This window comes from Hirsutella rhossiliensis (genome assembly GCF_020360975.1).
Source record: "Hirsutella rhossiliensis strain HR02 chromosome Unknown scaffold00001, whole genome shotgun sequence".
NCBI classification, from domain to species: domain Eukaryota; kingdom Fungi; phylum Ascomycota; class Sordariomycetes; order Hypocreales; family Ophiocordycipitaceae; genus Hirsutella; species Hirsutella rhossiliensis.
The window spans coordinates 11,238,110-11,263,257 of NW_025408667.1; the positions used below are offsets into that span (position 1 = coordinate 11,238,110).

Here is a 25,148-nt window from a genome sequence, read left to right on the forward strand (position 1 = left end):
CTCGAGGTCTTTGTCGAATGTTTGTCAAAATGATGAAGCCATTCCAAGCTGATTTCGTCGTTTGAGTAACCGCTTGACGTGGGTCGGATGGCCGTGTCGGGGTCTAGTCCCGGTATTTGATACCATGAAGTCATATGCATCTGTCCAGACAGAATCAAGAAAGGTGGAATGGACTCTCCGCTTGCTGAGATTGCCTCGATGTCAGTGGCAGATTCTCTGTTCTCGGGGATACCAAAATAATGAGCTCGCTTTCTTTTGGTGACAATCAGCTGATCCTTGCCAACCCAATGCGAAATCCTGTCTCGTCCATATTCCAGATATCTTCAGGTGGTATGCCCTTCTCTTGGATGACTTGCTGGAGATTTTGGAAATAATGGGTGACTCTTGTGAGGTCCTCCGATGTCTGACGCTCCGAGTGGAGCTTTTTTTGGAGCTTCTTGAAGTAACCGTGACGCTTTAGAAAACGAGAGGTCCACTTGCTGCCGATAACTAAATCGGCTTGACCGGATCGCTCACGCAGAATATTATTTGCCGCGTCGGTGACGAACTCAGGGCGCACCGCAAGGTTCACGTTATCAAGGCGATCGATGTAGCGACATAATGCTGCCTCTTCTGGGCGCGATAACTTCATGTTCGTGGCTGGTCGGCCTACCTTAGGAGGACGGCCTTCGAGGCGGTAACGCAATCGATTGCGTGGAACACCGAATTGTCGGGCCACATTGGCGACTTTTGCATCAGGGACATCGCCGATGTATTGCATCGCTTCTAGAATACGCGCTTCCATGTTCCTTGATGCAAAACGAAGTGACGTGGGTGGAACAAAGCAGATTGAAGGCAGACGGTGAAAAATCTGGCTATTGCGGTGTACTGGCTACTGCGGTGTCCAGCACCAGCTTATGGAGCTGGTGAGGAACGAACGCGAAATAAGTGGGGCGTGGCACGGGTAGTCTGCCGGTCTCGACCTCCGGGCCCAAAGGTCGTGCCCCCGGTCGGATTCGAACCGACTCCGCCACGAGGGCGGCCTCCCAAGCGTATGACCAATACGCCACGAGGGTTACTTAGGCTATAGATTACCAGGATGTGCTGAGAACTATCCTGGAAATGGTGCGCAAGGCACCCTGCGGTGTGACGGACACTCGGCATTCAATTGACTCGTCGGAACGGTGTGCTCGTTCTTCAAATACTGCATTTGTCTACTATCATAATACACGTTTTTACGCCTCCACTTGCCAAATTCCCCCCAAAATTGGGCAAACTCGCATGATGTTCAAGCTCTGATTACAGCCGTGATCGAAGACCACATATTGTAGCGTGGTGTAGACTTCGGTTGTGCAAGCTAGCTCAGCCCCGGCACCCACCCCTGCTTTATGCGGGATCCACTGCAGGCTTGAGGTGGCTCCACGTTGTCTCCCGTGGTTCCACTTTCTGGGGATGGGTTTGGTCCCAACTTTTTGGAATCTTGCCATTTCCCTACCCGGACTACCCGTGCCACGCCCCACCTTTATTTGGAACTCGCGAGCTCGCACCACCTAAAGGTGGTGCTCACCACCAACATACCCACACCACCACAATACCCAGAATTTCGACCGTCCGACTTCAGCATCCCTACATCTCAACCAATTCGCGGTCTCGTCGCTAGCTGAAATGGAAGCACGTACACAGGCCGCTCTTAGACACATTGAAAATTTTCCTGGTGCCAAAGTCGCAACTGTGGCGCGAGAATTCGGTGTAACACGTGATCGATTGCGATGCCGTCTTCAAGGCCGACCTCCTAAAATTGGTCAGCGAGCCAGGAACACGAGGCTTTCGCAACCAGAAGAGAAGGCCCTGTGTCGCTATATCGATCGTTTGGATAATGTGAACCTTGCGGTACGCGTTGAGTTCGTCACTGACGCGGCAAACTGCATCTTGCGTGAGCGGTCTGGCCAGAGTGGCGCTCCTACCGTGGGGCTAAACTGACTTCTCGCTTCTTGAAACGCCACGGCTACTTCAAAAGCGCCAAAAGAAGCTTCATGCAGAGCGCCAAGTCTCTGAGGATATTACACGAGTTAACGAGTATTTCCAGCGTCTTCAGCAGGTCGTGGAAGACAATGGTATACCTGCCGAGGACATCTGGAATATGGACGAGACTGGTTTTCGCATCGGGGTTGGCAAAGACCAGCTGATTGTGACAAAACGGAAGAGAGCTCATTATTTTGGCATTCCTGAGAATCGGGAATCTGCTACTGCGATCGAAGCTATCTCGGCGAATGGGGAGGTTGTTCCGGCATTTTGATACTCGCTGGCCAGATGCACATGGCTTCATGGTATCAAATACCTGAGCTGGCTCCTGACACAGTTATTCGACCCACACCTACTGGTTACTCAAACGACGTGATCAGCCTGGAGTGGCTCCAGCATTTTGACAAGCACTCGGAAAAAACCTCAAGAAGCTCGAAGCGTCTTCTAATTCTCGATGGTCATGGTTCTCACCATACCAGGCAGTTCATTGAATACTGCGACAACCACGATATTATTCCCTTCGGCATGCCACCGAATCTCACGCATATACTTCAGCCGTTGGACGTTGTGGTTTTCCAGCCACTAAAGCATTATCACGCCAAGGCCTTAGATGTCATGGTTCGAGATGGCCTCATCAACATAACCAAGCTTGAGTTTCTCTCCTGCATTCAACAAGTACGATTGCAAGCTTTCAAGGAGAGTACTATACGCTCTGCATTTCGAAAGACAGGAATCTTTCCATTCAATCCACAAGTCGTACTTCAATGTTTGGAAGCTCGTCAAGCCAAGACACCCACACCTCCTCCCAATTCAGGACCACACTCTTCACCTTTCGAGACACCATTGACTCTACGACAAATAAACAAGGTAGCGGACAAATTAGAGATGGTCCTTGAAGACGATGAAAGCCTGGATCCCGACTTTTCTCACGATCTCAGTCGATTTATTCGGGGATCGCTATCTCTGGCTACAGAGCTCGTGCAGACAAAAAGGGACTTGGGACGAACCAAAATGGCGGAGCGGATCCAAAAACAACGTAAGGCTATGAAGAATATAAAGTTACAATCAGGAGGAGTGTTATCGGTAGCCCAAGGACGGGAAATGGTGCAACAAAGGGAAGATGATCAGATTGCTAGAGCAAGGAAGGTAGTTGAAGGCGCGGAGAAAAAGGCGCATAACGCACGCAAGCGATGGTTTGAGGAAGCAGCAAAAAAGGCACGGCAATGGAGGGCTTCAGGGAGGTTAGAACGAGTGGAAGTATGCGATTCTGAGCGTGGTACGCGGTGGTTGAAGCGATTCTAGGTCGGGGAGTCGAAATTCTGGGTATTGTGGTGGTGTGGGTATGTTGGTGGTGAGCACCACCTTTAGGTGGTGCGAGCTCGCGAGTTCCAAATAAAGGTGGGGCGTGGCACGGGTAGCCAGTTTATTCGTATTACTAAGAGACGATGCAATATCTAAAAGCAGAGATATTTTAATAAATACCTGTATTAGAATTCTAGAAAAGTAGTCTAAATCATCTCTAAGTAATTTTCTAATAAGTATCATTTTAGTCTATTGTTTTTTTGCTTCTTTCTTATCCATTTCTTAACCAGTTATAGTAAGGCCAGCCCGAGTTTAGCGTCCGCAGGTCGGTTAATAACCAAGGAACACGGGGTCTAGCTATCCAAGACGAAGTATTAAAAAAGGCAGAACAGCTGGCGGAATGTCAAGAGCACACTGATGCCTGGATATGATACATTGATGAGGACTAACCCCAAGGTTGCACGCGACGGCAATCCCATGGGCCGAAAGCCCACGTAATTGGTACGGTTAGATCAAGTCATAAAGTCTGTGGGTACCTACATCTACATCCCTCCGACCGTCTGGCATACTCGCCTCCGTTCACGATCCTTGGCATCGCAGCCCCATACTTTCATCCTCGTCTCCCTGTTGATCTCCCTGAAGAGCTGACCACTGCCTCGCAGTACCCAGAGACGCTCGACCGCGCCGCTGCCCTCGCCACCCTTCTGAAATCCTGACCATGGAAGACGATGCTGGCTGCGCGCAGCAAACAACAGGCCCAACGAACCAGCCGTCGCCATCCATGGTCTTTCCCGGTTGCCATCGGCCCTCGGCCTACGACCAGCGGCAGCAGCAGCAGCAGCTCGCAGACGCATCGACTCCCGCCTCCAGCTCTCTCATGAGCACCGCCTTTGAGTTCTTGTCCGCCCCTTCGGACGACTCCATGCCTTCCTTCGACCCCACCATCGCTGCCTTCACCGACATATCCTTTACCCGGCCCGCTGTGCCCTCGACCAGTCTCCAAGTCAGAACCTCGCTCTCGCCCGCGGCACGCCAGCTAAAGTGTTTTCGGCGACCGGAACTAAGCTCCCACGATAGGAAGCGCGTCAAGGATGACCCAGGAGCCCCTATACTGGACTCCATCGATTACTGGATTCGCTTCGGCGACGATGTTGATAATATTGGCAGCCTCGAAATCGATTACTCTAAGTGCAACGATCCCACTGGTCTGAATGGGTGAGCCTCGATCCCGTCTTCTCTCTTGACAAGCGTCAAAGTAAAGGCGATGCGAGGAATTCAACCCCGTTACCCCTGCTGACTTGACTCTCTCAAACAGAACAGGTGCGGTGACCAGTACAATGCCCGGCCTGGGCAGTGGCCTTTACTCGACGGCCATGGCGCCTTTTGGAGAGGACTTCATTGATGATGTTGCTTATGACGACCAAGCTCTCTCCGACGATGAAGACATACCTGATGTGGAACACATCGGCGATCAGCCGTCGGGTACGGAAAGCCAATCCCAGCTCCCCGTTCCCCCTTCGGTTTCGCTTCCGCAGCCATCTCACGACGAAGTCATCGACGATTTGGTGTCCCTGACTAGGGGCGGCAGAGCCCATTTCGGCCTGCGACTGAACCCGGCGCTGGAGGAAACGCCGAGGCAGATGCGGCAAGACATCTGGGGGACACCTCCCCGCGGCATGAATCAGGTCCTTAGCCTGGAAGAGCAGCGGCGCCTTCTCGAGATTTCTCTGAACTCGGGCCAGATGCCCGCCAGCTTCATCCCCCCCAACGGATTCGGCCTGGGCTTTGGCGCCGGTTTGGGGGCGCGTCCGCCGGCCGAGTTTGGGCAGAGAGCAGGCCGTCCACCCTCCACCACCATGGAAACCGCGCCAACGGGCACGTCGTCCGGGGTCGCCCCTCGAGACGAGGAGGAGGAGGAGCAGGAGCAGGCGGTTTTGAAACTGCCACTGAAGCGCCCTGCGGCTTCGAAACCTGGAATGTCCAAGAAACCGCCCGAACACGCGTTGGCGGAGACGGTCAAGCCCCGGCCGGCCGACAGAATTGCCCACAATGAAGTGGAACGAAAGTATCGGACCAACTTGAAAGTCAAGATCGCCGAGCTTCGAGACGCCGTGCCCGCGTTACAGCCTCCAGCGCTGGGGACGGACGCCGCCGAGTGCGGCCCTGGGCAGCAGGATGCCCCTAAGGTGAGAAAGGTGAGTCGAAACAGGTTTCCATGAGCCCCGGCGAGAAACATACTCAGGATTCGGATCGACAGGGAACCGTCCTGGCAGAAGCGACCGAATACATTCAGCAGTTGGAGCAGCGCAACAGGGCCATCGTACTGGAGCACCAACAGCTGGCGCGTCGGCTCCAAGCATTTGAGACGCTGTTCGACAGCACCATCAGGCAGCCAGATTTGATGACCAAACCCAGCATGGCGCTCTTCGACCCGAGAGGCTTCTGCTAGAGATTTGGCGGAGTGGGCGGCCTGAAGTCATTGATTTGGACGCGAGCATAGCTCCCGCGCTGGAGAATAGGGCAACGCCGGCTATTACCGAGAATATCAGGACACTGGAATTCCTAGGTACTGGCCGAAGACAATAGGTACAACCAACCAGAGGCTTGCGGTCAAGATACTTCAGAAATATCACCACATCGTGATGGTAGCAGCAAACGGACTAGAAGCCGCCGAGGCAGTCAAGGAGAAGAAAGTTTGACGTGATTTGATGGACTTCCAGATGCCCATCTTGGTAATGGCCACTCCCTGCCCCTTACTCAGGCAAGCACTAGGCAATCGTGTTGTAGGAGGATTCGAGGCCACAGCGATGATATGCGAGTATGAAAGGAGAATAGGGGCCTGCAAGATGCCCATCATTGTATTGGGTTATGCAAGCAACTCACTCCTCTAAGAAGAAGTTGCCACCTTTTACGGACTCTACAAAGGCTCAATCAAATATGGCTGCTTGCCATGTGCTCACAAGCTCTTCGAGTTGGCTCTTCAAGACGAACCTCTGAAGAAGGAAGACTTGGATCCATTTTGGCAAATTAAACGATCACGGGACATTGATGGCTCGGTCCGTGATGAGGGAGGCGTAGCAGCCTCGACAGGCATCCAAGAGGGTGTCCTCACCAGAGATGTTCAAGTACGTCTCCTGCTGGCCGGCAAAGCTAGCATCGGGCAGGTCCTTGGCCTTCGCGCAGGAGCGGACCACCACGCTCAGCGTCTCGATGCGCGCCTTGGTGGCCGAAAGCTGACGATAGGCAGTCGGGATGGCGGTTGCAGCACTGCCGGGCCAGTTGTAGCGATGGAACAGGCTGCGCACCGCAGGGCCCGTCTCGGTCAGAGTGAGCTTGCCCAGCTGCCACTCGTCGACCAAGGCGGCCATCTTGTCCCCGATTGCAGTGTAGTCGACGTACTGCCGCAAGAAAGGCCGGAATGGGGAGAATCGTAGTTGGTCGCTGCTGTCCGGTCTTGCATGGAGCAAACTAGCTTCACAGTCACGATTTGAATCAGGCTCTGTTTCCGGCCGTGTTCCTTGTTTGTTTGAAGAAGTGCGTTTCATCTATGAATCACCCTGCGCATGAAATGGCCCATTCAGTAACAAAGTCCTGCTTCAGAAACACAGTGTCATTGTTGCACTTTTGCGCAGTGGAGAATTGGTCCTCCAACTGTATGGCCACCTTGTGCATTTGCCGGAAGGGAGAGTGACGCCTGGGGCGGGTCCACGTCCCGAAACCCCATGGCAAATGGTCAACCTGCCGCTTATTAGCGGCGGCCAATACATGGGCGCCCGGGCGCCCAAATAAAATTGCGCGCCCGGGCGCGCCACTAAGAACCGCAGACTGTCATTGGCCCATGCAACAGCAGACGTACACGCACGTTCCTAAGTATGTAGTCCGCACACAGTAGAGGCTGTTAAGATAAACTGTCTACAATTTGACTACAATGCACCGCTCTACCGAGCCGGCGGTCGAATGCAAGGCTTGTTGCTCTTTGCTGTCCCTTGCAACGCTCTTCCAGATGTCTTTCACGCCTCTTCTCTTGTTTGCCAGTGGATTATCTCCCATCTCTTTGACCACTTGGGCTTCAATGCGTTCATCCTCCGCCCTGCTCCAATCCAAATACGCCATCATCTCTTCTTTCGTCCATTCTCTTGATCCTGTTGAGCCGATACAGCGCTTGGACATCTGTTTGTAGTCCAGACACCACTCATAATTCTGCTTGTCGTACCTGAGTGGGAGCCCCATTGCCCTGCGATACTGCTGATTGGTCTTGATATTGCCAGTGGGCTGCGCTGCGTACCACGCGCTCCTCGCGGCAACGTATCTCCCATATATGGCTTGTGGAGAGTCATACCTCGGCGGTAAATCGAGATCGGGCTCCCGAAAACGGCTTAGCTGTTGCGCCACTGGCTCTCCTTCAACAGAGCTTGGCACAGTTCCAACCGGACCATCTGGAACGACAGGCGAGTGGACAGTTCTAAGGGAATCCTGTATAGTAGGTAAGACTAAGGGCGGCACAAATGGGGTTGGTCCAGCAGCGGGAGAACGCCGAACAGCTTCCGCAGGAGAGTCTAGTGTAGCCCCGAGCAATGATGCCCCTCGGGTCGCCGGAACACTTGGGGGAGGATCAATAAAAGCCGGAACGGCAACTGATGCTGCGTCCGGCTGCGGCACGGGCTTTTCCGGTGCTGCCTTTGTAAGCAGCTCCTGGAACCTTAGAGGGCATGCTCTTGAGGACCGTATGTGACCAATTTCGTGACATCTGCTGCACGTACGGGGATCTTTCTTGCCAGACTGGACGGTTTCAAATCCACAGGGTTCTCGTCTGGTGCTCGTTCTAGGCTGGCTGATTGTCTGAGTACCTTGCTTTGGGACTCGACGTGGTTCAAGTATCGGCTGTGGCCGATCCACGCCCTGCCTTAGGTTCCAGTGAGGATGAAAATGCTCGAGCAGAAGGCACTGCCTTGCATCCTCAAGTTTCTTCAAGGTATGAGAGCATGGTAGTCCGTATGAGGAAGTGAAAGACTGACTACAAGGGGATTTCAGAGGCGCTGAAAGTAACTGCCGTTGCTCTTGCACTTTGCGCAGAGCCTGGTGTGACACCCAACCGTGCACGGCCTCGAACATTTCTCCGGAGACATCTAGAGGGGTCCGTAGCTGCTGAGACGCTCGTATATGATTCAGCTCCTTTAGTTGGTTCGTGATCGCATGCCGCATGGCCTGCCAAGAGTCAAAGAGGTCGAATGTGGATGTCTTGATGTATGATTTGATCAATGAGTGAATTCCTTCGGCCCTAGGAAGCAAACGTTAGCCTTGAATCACGATGCAAACCATGGCGAACTACCTCGAAGTGGCAACATTGCCAAAATGTAAGTGCAGGTCTGCCCATGCTTTAACGATTCTCTCTTTGTACGGCTCCAGCCAGTATAGTTTAATATACCCAACCGCCCGGGGGTAGCTTTTGGCGTACTTAAGCTCAAATTTGGCCAACCGCTCTTCATATAACGCTTCGGTTGGTGAATCCACAATCGAGTGCCAAAATCGGTAGAATTCGTCCCATGCATCTTCTGCTTCAGCGCTCGGTTCGCTACGCTTTTGTACGAAGTCAGGTTGACAGTACTGCAGAACTGCCTTGTTGACATGCCAGAGGCAAAGCAGTGCTTTGGAGGTAGGAAACGAGGTTGCAGCCGCATTTATCGCAGCGAGGCATCGGTCAGTCAAGACCACAGAAGGAAGCTCGTGCTGGTACAGAGATTTAAGGTGATGAAGTGTCCACGAATAGTCCTCTTCTGATTCACCCGAGAGAAATGCGAATGCAATGCAGAACGAACGCTGACAAGAATCAACTCCGACCATGTCGAGGAGCGGCATGGAGTGCTTATTCGTCTTGTAGGTGCAGTCTAACAACAGGACGTCTGGGTTGCATTGGAGGTAGGCAACAGAGTCTGGATGGGCGAAAAAGATGGCTGTAAGCCGACGGTCTGAATCCAGTCGAACTTGACACTGGAAACCCTCTTCATGTAATTGGTCAACGAGCGCTTGTATACTGCTTTGGCCTTCACGCAGATCTCTCCTGGTTGCCGCAATTCGGTTGTAGACGTCCTGCTGAGTCGCGAGGGTATCAGAATTATTATGGAGGTAAGTTCTGATATCTCGAGGAGCAGCACCAGCAGTCGTCATATTTGATATAATTGTAGCATCGCTCTCGTTGAGCTGGCGATGCGCTGGGTGGACAGATGCATTTGAACTCGGCGGATGATTGTGCTGGGCGCACTCCTTGTCTGGTCGATGGCTAAGGACCCAAGTGCTTCCATCCAATGACTGTTTGGCCAGTACTGAGAACTTGCATCCAGCTCTCCGGCTACAAGTGCGGCGTTTTCGATCGATAGATGTCCTCGGCGGCAGCTTATTTCGATCGCATGCAAACACGATTTTGACGCGACCGTTAGGGGTCTTCGTAGATTTTCCAGTCGTGAATGCATACCCTCGCGGTTTTGCCCAAGAATTGATGGCGCTGAGTAGAGTTTCGCGTGATTCGTACGTGCCCTCCGGAGGGAGGGCATCATCGCCAAATGTCGTCGGCCCCGTTGAATTCATTCTCTTGGACGCGACGTGTTTTGAACTTTTGTCGCGGTTTAGGGTACAGTGACAGAGCGCGTGAACAGAGGTCGATACGTGTGTGCATGGGCCAATGACGGTCTGCGGTTCTTAGTGGCGCGCCCGGGCGCGCAATTTTATTTGGGCGCCCGGGCGCCCATGTATTGGCCGCCGCTTATTAGCCCGGACCTGGTCCTCAACCGTCAGCTCATTCTCATTCTCTAGCAACACAAGCCTTTCTTGTTTGCACCACACCACGGCATCTTGTCCAACCACAACCAGTGTGGCTAACAGACAGACCGTCTGACAGACCGTCTGAAGGTGGTCTAGCAGACCGCAGACCGACCGACGGCCAATTGTCAACAGACCGACCGACCGGATCAGCCAGTCGGTCTGGGTGGTCTGGGTGGTCTGGGTGGTCTGAAGTGACGTAACAAAGCTGGTGTTCCTGTGATGCCATTGGCCCGTCGCCTTTTGTGCTGTAAACATAGTAAGCCGCGTTTGTGACTGCGACTTGCGTCTTACGCGTCTACCTATCCGTCTATCGTCAATGGCGAAATAAACATCATCACCCATCTATCTATGAGATAGTTTGCACTCCCATCACGTCGGAGATTATCATCATGTCTTCTATCAGAAATACGAGCCCCTTGTCGTCTGAACAGTCTTTCCCCTCGCACTCACGTGCCACTTTGACCAATGACAGTCCTGAAGCTACTCCTGCTGCGTCCGAGGCCACGTTAGACGATGCAGATGCATCGCGATGGGAATTCGTCATTGATTGGGAGAATATCTGACACTGCGGCAAACGGCTTATTGGCGCTAGAAGGAGACCTCGTCACAAAAGGGTCGTGGGCACGAGGATCAAAGAGTCATGGATCTACAGATATGGCGCCAACCTAGAACATAAGGGAGTACGCTACTGGCTCTGCAAGATCTGCCACATTAAGAAGAGCTATTCGACAGCTTTATACGCCTCATCAGGAACGTCTCACGCCGCGAGACACCTACTTCGTCAGCATCAAATAACTGAATCCCGTGAGCGCGTCTCTCAATTGAAGACTCCGTTTACCTTGGCGGCTGCGTCCACCTCTTCTTCGTTCAGTCCTCCATCGCAACAAGCCAGTCTAGGTTTCCAGATTGGCTCCCATTTTGACGAGGAGGCATGGAAATCTCGCTTTGTGGACTGGATCATAGTGGAAGATGTCACTTTCCGACAAGCATCCAGCGAGCGGCTTCGATGGCTTATAGCGAATGGGGGAGAGCTTGCAAGTCGGCTGCTTCCGGAGCATCACACCACGATCTGCTCATGGATTCGCCGAGCCTTCGAAGGCCGAAGGCAGATCATCGCTGGTCTCGTCAAGAAAGCGAAGAGCTCAGTTCACATCAGTTTTGATTTGTGGACTGCTTCAAATGCATTCAATTACGTTGGAACCGTTGGTCATTTTGTTGACCATGAAGGCAATAAACGCGACGTTCTCCTTGGGCTGCCCCGCGTGATCGGTCCCCATTCCGGCGAGAATATCGCCCTCCATGTCAAGGAGGTGATAGATCAGTACGAGCTAGGCTCCAAGCTTGGATATTTTATGCTTGATAACGCCAAGAGCAACGATACCTGCCTGGAGAAGCTCGCCAGGTGGTTTCCAATGGACGCCAGTCGGTGCCGCCTACGTTGTATAGGCCACATCATCAACCTTGTTGTTCGAGCCGTTGTATTCGGCTCGAACGTCAGCAAATTCGAGGCAGAGCTGCGTGGGGCTACTGATGAGTTCAAGTTTGACATTTGGGCGAAGAAGGGGGTTATCGGCAGACTTCACAACATTGCTACCTACATTCGCCGAACAGATCAACGACGACAGGTTCTCCGGCGTCTGCAGACTGAGCTCGCCGGTGACGATCCGATCTTTACCTTAGAGATTGTTGTCGACGGCAAGACACGCTGGAACTCAATATACATGATGATCAAACGCGGTGAGTTCTATCGTGTATGTATAGCTGTTTCCACTTGCTGACAACCTGGCGGCTTGCATCAGCACTCGAGCTGCGGTGCGCCATCGAACTCTTTCAATCTCGCTGGCAAAAACCCCCGAATGACCCGGATCACCGCGACCTGACGAGCGACTTTCTCAACGCTTCGGACTGGATTGAGCTAGAACGCTTCTACGAGTTCCTAAAGATATGTTATATATAGGTAGCTAGAGAGCACCCAGAATGGAAAAAAAGAGCTGGAGGACCCAGTCACTTGATCCTTCTTGCTACCCTAATAACTGCTTCCTTCTATAAGAAGTCTTCTTCCCGGAAATTGCTATCTTCTCTATGCTACGAATGGGCCGAATCATTCGATAAATACCGACGACAGGTTGAGGTTGAAGCCCAGGCTCAAGCTGGATTTCTGGATGATGACTCCGAGAAAGCTGATGCTGACAACGATTACAGCTCGTTTGGCAAAAGATCAATCAGCTCATTAAGTACGCAGCGGAAAAAGGTCAAGGCAGTAAGTGAACTTGATTTATTCCAGACCCGGCCAATTTACACCCAAGACATTGACGTTGCAAATCCTCTTGAATGGTGGAATCGACATCGACTGGAATATCCGGTCTTGTATCGAATGGCGCTAGATTTATTCTCTATTCCAGGCATGAGTGCTGAGTGTGAGAGAGTGTTTAGCCAGACAAAGAAGATGATAACAGACGAGCGCAATCGGCTATCGCCTGAAATAGTCGAGGCCGATCAGCTTCAGAAGCATTGGCTAATGCGAGGATTGGTAGCGTAGCAATATCTATAACCAGAGAAATGCATTTCTGTTCTGGTAATTTGATAACGCAACCCTTACTGTAGCATCTGGCGATCAGACCGTCAGACCATCAATCCGACTGGCCCTCGAACCCAGACAGACCTAGACCGACAGACGGATAGCCACGATAAACCCAGACCGACAGACCGAAGGGGCCGGTCTAGGTCTGTCGGTCTGTTAGCCACGCTGACCACAACGCCATATCAGTCCAACGGGCGAAAAGCACAGCTTCATCGCACTCTCCCTCTCATCGCCGCCCGCAATGCTCCGTACAACCTTGGCCAGGACGGCTGCCATGCGTCCCCTCGGAGCTGCCACTATCACCACAACTGCCCGAGCCATGGCCCAGGGGGACACAGGCGCCCCCCCAAAGACGGGTGGTCAAGGGTACGGGGCTTGCTTGCCAGTTTCCCCGTGCAGGACAGGAGTCGTCGTCATCGGCTGGGCAGTAAATGGAGACTAACCGCACGTGCGCAGCGATGCTTTTCAGCGCCGCGAAAGGGCTAGTGAGGACTACACCATTCGCCAGCGTGAGAAGCACAAGCTCCTGCAGCTCAAGAACAAGGCTGCCGAGCAGCAGCAGCATCTTGGCTGGCTTTCCAAGCACATGTTGGTCCAAAATCTCTACCCCTAACTCCCTTTTTGTCACATCATTCATTCATGAGGACCAAGAATTGAGGCCGTGGTGCTAACTCGGATGTCGCAGCGATGAGATAGCCAAAGAACCGGACGGGGAACGGAAGTGAAGCCTCTGGGAGGACAATGGCTTGCATGATGCCCCGTTTGAGTCACACCACCCATGCTGGATTGGGCATCCTTCACCGGACAGAGACTGTATAAATGATGACGAGAAACCCCCTGCGCACCGTGCTACGTTTACTCGAATCACATGTTCTAGAACTAGATAGTGTTGTTGCCTGGGATGATGGTAGGGGTCCGTTGACAATCTGTGCACTACTTTCGGCGAGCTAAACACGGCTCCTGAGCCACTAGAGCATGCATGTTCATGTATATTGAGGTTTCTCGTATATGTACTGAAAAGGGCGTTTGCCGACGACGCGTTTGAGCTGCACAGGGAGCTTGCCGGAGAGCAGAAAAGAACATTGTCATTGAGTTTTGCCAGCCCCAAACTCTGGCGGGTCGGGACGTTATTGGACAACGCTATGCCACGGCGCCTGCCCACGGCCCACCGAGCAGGACACCGAGCAGGGGAAGCAAGAGACCCCGACTACTGCTGGGACTGCCACAGGTGCGGCTGAGCGTGATGAAGTCAGGTACTGGGCATCGGAGCTCAGCATTGGCTAGTTTTACCGCACCTTGACGTTTCCGGCGCGTGTTTAGCAAGATGGTGTTGCGGCCGGGATCGACGGCGGCATCCTCAGTATCCATGTACCCAAGGCAGCCAAGCATGAGACGCATGGGCACCGAGTTGAACTGTGCAAACGCCTCACCTGCCTCGACAGGATGCAAGTGCCGCTTAGGCGTCAGCTGAGAATGCTACTTGTCTTAAAGGAGAATTAACAGACCGCCCAAATATCTCACTCTACATCGTTTCGCATGCAGGTAGTGCGAGTGAGCGCATCGTTATTGCAACCTCTATGGCATAATACCTTGTGCTATTGTGCTTATTCTAGGCCCCACTGGAATTACAGCCACCAGCATGGAGCAAAGCCCAGCCATCTCTCTGCCGCCCGGGTCGGGAACAGCAGCCCGTATCCAGGCCCGCCGGCGGACCTAACTAGCCCGCTCCTAAGTCTCGATATTCCCGCATCACCTCCCGGACCTTATGAAGGTACCAGAGCTAGCTAGAGGAACGCTTCTGCATACAAAATATGACTAGAAGTAGTAGTAGTAGTAGTAGTTTATTACACTAGCCGGCCGTAGCCCTAGAGCCTCTATTCGTTACCAATACAGGAAAAACCCTATAGCCGAAGCCCGGGATGAAAACCCGAATTCTTCCATCCTGTCTGCGCATATGTCTTTCAACGTTGAGCATCTTGTCGCCTATCGTGGTTGGTGGATATCGTAGGGGTCAGACTTGCAAACAAATAAATCAAATTCAAATTTATTCAAATCAAATCAAATATATCCAAATCAAATCAAATCAAATCACCTCTGGACTAATTCAAATCAAATCAAATAGGCCTGCAGCGTATTCAAATCAAATCAAATCATGGCGGGCGAATTTATTTGGATATTTGACTACCCGTTGGCGGGGCCCTTCGGGAGCCACTAAGGGGACAAGCCCCTTAGTTGGGGAGCTAATGTGTGGACGCGCCCCAAACCCGTGGACGCAGCTTATGCGGGCAATTGCCTGCAAAAGTCAGCCCGCACATTCCACGCCTGTCTAAGCCCAATAAAAATTAGTGCAGCGTGTAGAGCGATTGAATTATAATATATGAAGCATTTGATGATATGAATTCTAAGCGTTGTGCGCAATTGCATAGCGTTGAGGCATGCATGTGTTGCTGTTGAAGTGGGTGGCTGCCCTCCTTTTGCCCTATATAACCCCCTTGCCTAATTCTTCTCCCCTTATCCCTACTAGATTAGCTACATAGCTAATTTATATATTAATTGGATCCTTAGTTGATGCTTGTTTAGTGTAGCTATCTCGAATAATAGCCTCAAGCCTCTTCCAGCCTGGCTCATGGGGCGTAGGCGTGCCCGGCGGCGACGATGACGGCGAGGGCTCCGTAAGAGGCGGCGATGACGACAACGCTTGCAGCGGCAGCGGGGGCTGTTGTGACGATGTGATGATCTTCCCGGTTACCCACGAGCCTGCCGTTAAGAAGATGCTAGCAGAACAGCTCAAGCTTCGTGAGGCAGTCAACCCAGCGTTTGTTAGTCTGCTTCCACCAGAAACACGGTTCGAACAAGCAGCCGATACAATGCAGCAGCTACGACATCGGTATCATAATATGTTAAGCTCGCCAACCCGGAAGGGACTAGAAATAGCCTCTCGAGCTGTCACGGAAGCTGCTCTTGTGAGGACGAATCTCAACCAACACTATAAAGACCGCCTTCAGAGGATCGAGAAGATGAGTGCCCGTACACGGAAAGGCAAGGCTGTCAAGGCCAGCGAGGGCACTTTCTATACAAGCGTCAGCCTTGCGCGAGAGGGAACAGCTACTCGAGCAATATCGTAACGAGAAGTTCCAAGTGATCAATGGCAAGGCAAGAAGACTCACGATCAAACAGTGGCTCGCTTGGAAGGGGAAAAGCGATGACTATCTTGCCCTCGAGACAAGCGAAGAGATGTATGCACGCCTCCTCAAGCCGGCAGACAAGTTCACGATAGACACAACCCGCACGCCGCTTTGTGCGCCCTGGCGTGAAGGCCGACGGTACGCCAGCAGAGCAAGCGGCTGTGGCCGCAGCTTGCGCATCAGAAAGACCGTTGCAGTCAATTCAATGGACTCATATTGAGAGAGAGGGGTCTATTGAGATTACCACATCGTCACAACAGCCGCCGCTGCCACAACGAGCACCATCGTCATCGCCGCCACTTACGGAGCCCTCGCTGTCATCGTCGCCGCCGGGCACGCCTACGCCACGCGAGCCAGGTTGGAAGAGACTTGAGGCTATTATTCGAGACAGCTATATTGAAAGGGCATCGATTTAAGATCTAATTGATATATAAATTGGCTAAATAGCTAATCTAGTGAGGATAAAGGGAGAGTGTAGGTATAGGGGTCAAACGGGGCAAAAGAGGGCGGCCACACGTTTCAACAGCAACACATGCATGCCTCAACGCCATGCAACTGCGCACAACGCTTGGAATCCAGATAATCAATTGCTTCATATACCATGATTTAATCGCTGTACACGATGGACCAATTTTTATTAGGCCTAGACAGGTGTGGAATGCGTGGGCTGACTTTTGCACGCAATTGCCTGCATAAACCGCGTGCACGGGTTCGGGGCGCGTCCACACATTAGCTCCCCAACTAAGGGGCTTGTCCCCTTAGTGGCTCCCGAAGGGCCCCGCTTATTATTATTGTATTTTCCGTCCAGCGACCTTTAGGTCGCTCAGGTCCCCGAGACGGGGCACAGGACGTGCTGAGCTGCTGGAAGTCTACTATCGCGGAGTAGGCCCACAATACGCGAAACGAAACGAGTACCAATCCGCGTCTTCTGCCCCTTCCACAGAACGTAAACAATCCACCATTCAGCATTTCATCGGCTCAAAGGCGCTTCTTTGCTCAGCCTGCTGCCCGTCAGCGGGACGTTCAGGCGCGACAGCCATGTCTTTCGTTTTGGCCTCACAGGGCCGGTTCCGAGAGCACCCTCCGCCCGGCCGAGTCGGGTAAGAGAGAATGGGTGTGTGTGCAAAGGGGGGAAGGAGGAAAGCGGTTGCTGCCGCCTAGTGGCGAGGGCAGATCGTTCCAAAGAACGAGCTTGCCTTCGCCACCTTGACGAACTGGTCGAAGTCTCTGCCTATTGCTCGGTTGACCGCCGCGCTCGGTGAGGGTGCCAACCTCATCCGATGTCGCGGCGCGATCTTCCGGCAATAGAAGAGATGCTGGTTCTTTTCGTCGACCACATGAGCACGTCAGTCGCGCATCGTCGTGGTTCAACCTTTCGTGGTAATCAGCGAAGTCCCCGTGGTGGCTTCTTGCTGCGAGCAGATGGTGGAGCAGAGGTCGTGGAATGGTAAGTTCTGGCGGGCAGCCAGTCGTGGCATCGAGGTCGAGGACCCTGTACTGTTGGGGTGCAGAAACTTCCCACCAGGCTTTGAATGCGTCTTTTGGTCGCTGCCTAGCGACCTTGCGCAGATATGCCAGCGTCGGGAGAGCGTCTGCAGGCTCGGGTTGAGAGGTTCCTGCCTTTGCTAAGGCGTCTGCCTGCTCGTTACCTGGGATGTTGGTGTGGCCGGGGATCCAGCGGATCTCAGTGGCACCATGTTCTGCGGCCAAGGCCTGGAATTCCAGGAACTCCTTCTGGGAGGAATCTGATGGCATGCCTTGAAGACACGTCGCGACCGCGAGGTTATCGAGGCATACGACAATCTGGTCTGCAGCCGGGAGGCTCAACGCAGCACGCAGACCCTCTAGGAGCCTCTCGCCTCGGCATCAAAGACCTCAGCAAGCCCAAGACGGCCGTTACCGCTGAGGACGGTGAGTCCATCCTGATGTACCGCATAGCCGTACCCGCGGCTCCCTCCGGGAGAGGGATCCGTCCGAGTAGACGATTGCTGTCCGTGGAGCAACTGATTGGAGCCACTCGCCGAAGTTTGCCGCCGATTCTTCTTTCGGCGCAGTTTGCAGGGTCCACGCTGGTCGCTGGCGAACCTACGTGCGAGAAGGTCTGGCCTGGCGCACCTTGGGAGCAGCTCGTCAGTGCGACGCAGTCTGGTCCGGAAAGGTTGTCGTGGACGCTGGTATTTTAACTTAATGGCCCTGTTGATGACAGGGGCCCGGATCGGCTTCGTTCGCACCGCAAGCGGGTGCGCTTCGTCGAGGACTTGAGACGGGCTGCGAAGCGCGTTCGACACGCCTGGAGCAGGTGCGAAACTGGCGGTATGCCCGCCTCCCGGTGCCTGGCGCTGAGCGGCGTCGTCTTCCAGACCGGGAGGATGGCTCGCATGGCCGTGTTGAGCGACTTGTCCATCCGCCGGATGAGGTGCCGTATTCTTGATGGCCCTTCCTTTGCCGGCTTATTCCATCGCGGGCAGGTCATGCCCGGGTACCACGCCTCTGCCCCAAAGAACAATTGCGGCTCGATGCAGGCGCGGACGGCTCTCGGACCGCACCTGGTAGGGGCCGCGGTTGGTATTTGTCAAACCCTTGAGATGGTAGGCCACTGCTTGCGCTTTGGCAGTCCACTTCTCGACGTGCGTCTTGAACGTCAGGGTGCTGTCAAGCCAGATGCCGAGCCACCGCATGGCTGAGCCTGGCCGCTTTTCTACCTCGCCATGGAAGACTGGAGGTGCATTCCTCGGTGTAGTTCGGGAGAAGTGCATGACTTCAGTCTTCTTGGGGTCGAAGGTTATCGCGTTCGCGGTGCCCCATGTCATGAGTTCGTGAACATGTTTCGACGCTCTGTGGGCAGTCTCCTCCAGGGAGTCTCCGACGCAAAGGACGGCAGTGTCGTCTGCATAGCCGAAGCGCCCCTTGGGGTTGCTCAGGCGGTAGATTGGCTCTGTGTATAGTAGGAAAAGTATGGGAGAAGCTGGCGATCCTTGCGGCAGTCCGCACTGCAAGGGTGACGAGGGTGTCATGACATCCTGGTAGCGGACACGTGCTGCTCGGTCATGCATAAAGGAGCCAGCCCAACGAGCGACATTCCGAGGCCATCCTTGCTGCCGAAGGCGAAGAATGAGCCTGCTACGAAGGACAGTGTCGAAGGCGCCTTCGACGTCCATTGTCACGAGTGTGGCGACCTGCTTGCGCGAGAAAGCCTCCTCGATGTCGTGTACCAATGCGGCGACAAGGTCAACAGCGGACCTTTTCGGCAATGCGCCAGCTTGTTGTGGGTGCAAGACACCATAGTGGACGGATGCCCACGCCAAACGGCGCGCAATAAGCCGTTCGAGGCCTTTGCCCAGACAGGAGAGGAGAGATTGGACGCCAGGCGCGGGCCTCTGACAGGTTCCGACGCCCCGGCTTCGTGATCATAACCACTTCCGCTTCCTGAAAGGCTTAGGATGGTGACCGATGTCGAGACAGCCCTGATACAGCTTGTGGACGAGGCTTCCAATGGTATGCCAGACGGCACGGAGCATCTTGACCGTAATGTTATCGGAGCCGGGAGAGGTGTTACCCGTGCGAAGGGTCGCGTCACGGACCTCCTCCAGGGAAACGTTCTGAGCGAAAGGAATCGTCCTCGCTGTGTCCACTGGGACCCACGGATCCGTGATGTCATCCTGCGAAGTGCGACGTTCGAGCGTTGCTCGTCGCAGGGCGTTGGCTTTGTCTAGTTGGGTCTCATAGACGGTATCATCCACTTGCAGAGGCGGTGGTTGGAAAGCACCGGGCGATCTCAGCCAACGGACCGCCTTGAAGACGGACGCACTGTCCGTGAAGCTGTCAATCAGATCGCGCCAGTAACGGCGCTTGACTCGCCGCACGACTCTCTGGAAATTCCTTTTCGCGAGCTGAACCTCTCGGCCGAAACCGAGAGCGTAGACTCTCCTCACTGCGCGATACTCCACCGCGGCCAAGGAGCATTCCTCCGTCCACCAGGGCGCGCTGCGTGCGCCCTTGCGGACCGACCGGCCTGCAGCTTTGGCGGCAAACTGAAGTAGGTTAGTCACTGCTAAGGCAAGTGAATCCAAGTCTTGAGGGGAAGCGGTTGACGGCTCGATAGCCGCCACGCCGTTTTCAACCATCTCTACGAAGCGTCTTATTTCCTCGTCAGAGGTAAGGCGAACCTTCCCAGTGGGTGGGGGCGCTACAGCGAGCTCAGGCAGGGTAGTGCTGAGCGTGAAGTGGTCGGAGCTGGTGGCAAGATGGTCTTCCACCACGGCATTGGCCAAGGCGATATTAGAGAAGGCAAGGTCGATCGTATTGCCATGAGGATTTGTCGGGACGTCAGCCGGGTTGAGCAGGTTCAGACCGTTGGCTGTCGCCCATGCAGCTACAGCCTCGCCGCGGCCCTCGATGCGGCCGGCTTGCCAGCTGTGGTGTTTGGCGTTGAAATCGCCTGCTACCAGACATCTGTCTGGCGCGGGCCATTGGAGTAGTATGTCGAGGGCCTCGTCGTATGACGGTTGGCGGTAAACGTTGACCAAAGTGATGTCGTTGACCGTGAGCCAAAGAATGTCACGAGTTGCCGCGGGCCTCCTCTGATCTACCATCAGTCCAGGCCTGCGGCGGACATAGGTCATGACTCTGGGTCGGGTGCTATTGTCTTCCCAGCTGTCAACCGGGGAGAAGGTGTCGTAGGCGGGATGTGTTTTGGTAAGGCATCGGCCGCCCTTTGTTTCTGTCCATGGCTCCTGGAGGAGCACCACATCGTAATGTTCGGAATCGGCGAGGGCAAGGGCGCAGTCGTGCGCCGGCGAGATCTTGCCCACGTTCGCTTGGAAGACTCGCAGAGTCTTATTGCCACATTGATTTGTGCGTGGGTATCTCGTCATGGAGAGACAGAGTCCTCAATGATGCGTCGCTTCTTCGTAGGAGAAGCAGATCTGTGTCGTTGGCCTCCACCCGGAGGTTCGGGTGCCGAGGCCATCATGACGGAAGGCGGGGTTACGGTCCTGGTCGAGCTTAGGGTCGATTCGCTACCGCGCCGTGGGGCTTCGTCATGAGGTTGGGCTTGCTGTCCGTCGTCCCGGGCAGCACTTGAGGTCGGGGGGTGAGGTGCGTCGATTCCGAGGCGGTCTTCCTGTCAGGCCCAGGCGTTACTGTCTTTCGGTGACACCACCCGGCGAGCAGGTGGCATCCCGTTCGGGCTGCTCGGATCGTTCTACTCTTTCGTATTGTTCCTTTCGCCGGGCGGACAGTTGAGCGCCCAGCTCTCGGGCGCGAGATTTCTCTTCTCTCGTCAGACGGCGAATGACGCCGTGTGATCGCTTCGGGCGCGCAGGGCACTTCGCAAAGTCTGCGGCGTGGGGCCCAAGGCAGTTCGCGCACCGCTCGAGGGCCACGCAAGCTTCCGCGTCGTGGCCGCGCCGTCCGCACCGCTTGCAGGATGCTTGTCGGTCGCAGGTGTGTCGGGCGTGAAAGTCCCAGCACTTGTCGCACTGGCTGGGCAGGCTAGATCTCTCAATGTATTGGGCGAGCCGACTGGATCCAAACAGCCTCCAGGGCTTATCAGTCGGTTCGAGGAATGACACAATCAAGGTACAGGTCAGGGGTCGTTCGGCTTGCGCCTGGCGGGCGCACCCTGATGGGTTTGAGGCCGGTCTGGCAGGCGATTTCATCTTTGGCGGCTGGCTCGTAGTCCAATTCTTTCCCTGTAGGTCGGTAAGAATATAGGGGCAGTTTGCCACGGCGTAGGTGTACCATCTCTGGCTGATTTCTACATCTGTCGCGCCCATGTCTTGGGACCACTCCGACTGTCGTTGGACGATAAGATCCCGAATGGTCGCATCTGTTGTTCTGATGGCCCATCCGGAGTTCACCTTGAAAGCGGCTGGGACTTGGTGAAGGTCGATGCCGACTTTGGCGGCAATGTGGGTCCGGATTGCGTAGCTATTGTGGTCCCTCGCCGGTGCTTCGGCCGGGAGTCGCACGAAAACCCGGAGGTCTTCTTTCGGCGGGGCGGGGATTGGTCGTCCCTGGAGACGGGAAATTGGCTGTTGTGGCTCTTGTTGCGGGGCTGCAGCGGCCGTGGGAGAGTGGCCACATGGCCGCTGGCTTGCGGTGCGACCGGCGGCCACGCTGCTGTACGTCGGCGCAGATGCGAGTCGGAGATCGGAGGGCGTCTGCCTCCAGAGGTCGAGAAAACGGTTGGAGAAGTGCTCTGCGAAGCTGTGTTCGAGACCAGATGTGAATTGCTTCGCAGTCTGCTCGAATGATTCGCAGAAGGCCCGAAAACCGTCATTTTGGCGTTGTGGGCATCGGTTTCGTCGCCGGCGAGTTTGTTAGCTGCATCAATGATAGACACCGGTTGGAGCACGTCGGTCTCGGTGGTGCCGGGCAGGCTCGGACGGTTCACGCCGCGCTCCTTCCGTAGCGGCGGCATTGGACAGGCGGATGAGGGGCGACGACGGCGTTGCTGCCGGCCGCCGGAATGCTGAAGAGAGACCAATGGGACGGGTCACAATGGGAGAACTATTTCGCAGCTGAGATGCACGGGCTAAGCGAGAAAGGTTAGGCGGGGTATGAGCACCCAGATCAAAGGGATCCGAGCTGGCATGCGAGCTCGTGGCAGATGCCATGGCCGCAGCCGAAGCCAGCGCAGAGCGCGGCTACAGAGGTTGTCGTGCACGTGTTAAGCAAATTGGTAGAAATTGCGCCACTTTCTTAACAATTGCATGCCAAGAAAGTGTGATGACAAAGGAAGGTGCGAAGGGCCCCGCCAACGGGTATTTGGATAAGTTCAGGGTAGGCTTCCGGGGATCGAAGCCGCTCGATGCGACGTCGCCAATCTTCACTTCAAGTTTCCACATTTGATAGCTTATCGTTTGACCCTTATCTCTGCCGAGACGCGTTACGCGCAATTTTTTTTCTTGGCGCGCATCCCTACGCACACCAGTTGCTCTATGAATCGCTCATCGTGATTTCACGTCTTTGCGCGTCTGGTTTCGGGCGCTATGAATAGTAGACCTCCGGCCTTTGTATGCATGCGCATCACTCATCGATATGACTTCATCTCTGAATGCCGGGCACAACTTGGCACCGGTGGATGAGATGTGTGATTTTCCGTCAAGCGTTGCAAACACTTCCCAGGGCTCCAGTGCAGTCGATCCATCGGGAGAGACCGCCGACGACGCATCGTTTGCGGTCGACCACATTGGCTATGAAGGTATCGATTGGAATCGTGTGTCGGGCTACTCCATCAGCGAGCGTCGTAAAAGGCCGCGAACGAGCTGGGTATGGGAGCACGGGTACGATATAGAGAAAGACAGCTCTGGTCATCGATTTTGGCTGTGCAAGACGTGCCATCGAGAAAAGGCGACCATCCGGCACATGTATGACGCCGCAGCCACGAGCCAAGCAAACGCCCATATGGCAGAAATTCACCGCATCAACAAGGACGGACCGATGCCACCTCAGATGAAGAAGCAGCGTACTTTGCTCGACATGATTGACTTGGACCCCCGGCAGCCAAAGGAACAAGCTCTGATGAATGCCTTTGCGGCGTCGTTCGATCCCATTCGATTTCAGCAATTGCTCATTCGCTGGGTGACTTGTGACAACATTCCTTTTCACAAGCTCGAGAGCCCGTATTTTCGCGACTTGATGGCATATACGAACAGGGCTGTCGTCGACTCGGGAAGTCTTCCAACACATAGCACAATCCGCGAATGGATTATACGGCCTTTCAATCGTCATAAAGGCGTCGTGACAGAATTGCTGAGTCGCTCGCTGAGCCGCATTAACGTCTCTTTCGACGCTTGGTCCTCTCGCAGATTCACGTCCCTACTCGGCCTGACGGTCCACTTCCTTGACGACGAAGGCAAGTTTCGAACATTTCTTCTCGGCCTACCGCGGATCGAAGGTCGTCACAGCGGCGAAAATCTTTCCGACCGTGTAAGCGAGATAATACACGAATACGGGTTTGAGGACCGCGTTGGGTATTTTGTGACAGACAATGCGGAGAGCAACGACACCTGCCTTGACCGTCTGAGCACTGAGTTGGAGTTCAGGAAGCAGCATCGGCGACTTCGTTGCTTTGGTCATATCATCAATCTCGTCGCTCGATCCATCCTTTTCGGGGCAAACGTCGATGCGTTTGAGGAGGACTGTCAAGCCGAAAAAGAGATCCAGGATGACATGAATCTCTGGAGACGCAAAGGCCCCATAGGCAAATTACATAACATCGTCCACTGGGTGCAAAGGTCTGGGCAGCGAATCGAGAAGCTCCACAAGCTGCAGTCAATCGAGAACATTGCCTTGAGTCTTGAGGATCAAACAACTTACGATGTAATCCTGGATAACGCTACTCGCTGGAACTCCTCCGAGGCCATGATGGAGCGAGGCTACAAGCTCCGCAATGCACTTGACTCACTTGTCCAGGCGGAAGTGACGGAGTGGAAGGAATATGTGTCACGGAGAACTCAGAATGGGATGAGGCCGATGCCGAAGAGGAGTCGAAAGAAGCCCGCGATAGTCGATGACAAGATGTCTGCGGAGGACTGGTCGGTGATTGCAGAGTACTTGGCCATTTTGGGTCCACTCAAAATAGCCACGAAGCGCCTGGAAGGTCGCCCTAGCGAGGGGAAAGTTGGAGCGACTTGGGAGGTCCTTTTGACGATGGAGTGGCTTTTGAAACATCTAGAGGACTCGAAACTCCGACACGAGCGGGACGAGGAACCGTATCTGCGCATCGGCTGTAATCTTGGGTGGATGAAGCTGGACGAATACTATACCCTCACCGAGAATAGTCCAGCGTACCTCGCAGCCCTTGTTCTTCACCCTGCATTCCGTTGGTCTACTATAGAATCGCAGTGGGCCGAGCATCCAGATTGGCTGGTCAAAGGCAAGGCTGCTGTTCGGGAACTGTGGGAGGAGTATCGTGTACTCACCGTGGAGCAGGATGCGATACCCGAACAGCCCACAGTTTCTCGCAAGACCACGGATCTAGATGACTTCATGGCCTCGATCAGGAAGCTCAGTACTCGGCCTGCCCCGTCAGCGTCTGCCATGCGAGATGAGTACGCGGAGTGGGTTGTAGCAACCGACCCTGGCGATTGCTTGGTAGATGATCCTATCCAATATTGGCTTCTTCGCAGACGTCAATATCCGCGCCTGTCGCGGATGGCAATTGACCTCTTTTCCGTTCCGGCAATGTCTTCCGAACCAGAACGTATATTCAGTCTTGCCGGGCAGAATGGTCACGGCGCAGAGAGGACGGCTGA

The 25,148-nt window shown here is 54.3% G+C and overlaps 7 protein-coding genes across 7 annotated transcripts; 3 read left to right on the forward strand and 4 right to left on the reverse strand.

The window, feature by feature from the left end:
- Positions 1-265: 265 nt before the first annotated feature.
- On the reverse strand, positions 266-760 carry HRG_01425 (tc5 transposase DNA-binding domain-containing protein; the record flags this gene model as incomplete). Its single annotated transcript, XM_044859896.1, has 1 exon — positions 266-760. One exon carries the CDS (start codon positions 758-760, stop codon positions 266-268), a length of 495 nt encoding a protein of 164 aa, XP_044726296.1.
- Positions 761-4,084: 3,324 nt separating this feature from the next.
- Positions 4,085-5,752, forward strand: HRG_01426 (helix-loop-helix DNA-binding domain-containing protein; the record flags this gene model as incomplete). Its single annotated transcript, XM_044859897.1, has 3 exons — positions 4,085-4,518; positions 4,619-5,498; positions 5,561-5,752. The coding sequence occupies 3 exons, from the start codon at positions 4,085-4,087 to the stop codon at positions 5,750-5,752; spliced, it is 1,506 nt and encodes a 501-aa protein (XP_044726297.1).
- Positions 5,753-6,338: 586 nt separating this feature from the next.
- HRG_01427 (pyruvate phosphate dikinase, PEP/pyruvate binding domain-containing protein) lies at positions 6,339-6,671 on the reverse strand (the record flags this gene model as incomplete). Its single annotated transcript, XM_044859898.1, has 1 exon — positions 6,339-6,671. The coding sequence occupies one exon, from the start codon at positions 6,669-6,671 to the stop codon at positions 6,339-6,341; it is 333 nt and encodes a 110-aa protein (XP_044726298.1).
- Positions 6,672-12,941: 6,270 nt separating this feature from the next.
- Positions 12,942-13,425, forward strand: HRG_01428 (mitochondrial ATPase inhibitor, IATP domain-containing protein; the record flags this gene model as incomplete). Its single annotated transcript, XM_044859899.1, has 3 exons — positions 12,942-13,066; positions 13,157-13,288; positions 13,386-13,425. 3 exons carry the CDS (start codon positions 12,942-12,944, stop codon positions 13,423-13,425), a joined length of 297 nt encoding a protein of 98 aa, XP_044726299.1.
- Positions 13,426-17,252: 3,827 nt separating this feature from the next.
- Positions 17,253-19,043, reverse strand: HRG_01429 (reverse transcriptase; the record flags this gene model as incomplete). Its single annotated transcript, XM_044859900.1, has 8 exons — positions 17,253-17,293; positions 17,384-17,437; positions 17,535-17,619; positions 17,830-17,924; positions 17,975-18,153; positions 18,198-18,375; positions 18,464-18,820; positions 19,010-19,043. The coding sequence occupies 8 exons, from the start codon at positions 19,041-19,043 to the stop codon at positions 17,253-17,255; spliced, it is 1,023 nt and encodes a 340-aa protein (XP_044726300.1).
- Positions 19,044-19,292: 249 nt separating this feature from the next.
- Positions 19,293-22,309, reverse strand: HRG_01430 (endonuclease-reverse transcriptase domain-containing protein; the record flags this gene model as incomplete). The annotated part of the gene is made up of 7 exons (XM_044859901.1): positions 19,293-19,624; positions 19,670-19,754; positions 19,818-19,916; positions 20,052-20,701; positions 20,908-20,963; positions 21,028-22,130; positions 22,232-22,309. 7 exons carry the CDS (start codon positions 22,307-22,309, stop codon positions 19,293-19,295), a joined length of 2,403 nt encoding a protein of 800 aa, XP_044726301.1.
- A 947-nt stretch (positions 22,310-23,256) lies between these two features.
- Positions 23,257-25,148, forward strand: HRG_01431 (transposase; the record flags this gene model as incomplete). The annotated part of the gene is made up of 3 exons (XM_044859902.1): positions 23,257-23,513; positions 23,583-24,944; positions 25,136-25,148. 3 exons carry the CDS (start codon positions 23,257-23,259, stop codon positions 25,146-25,148), a joined length of 1,632 nt encoding a protein of 543 aa, XP_044726302.1.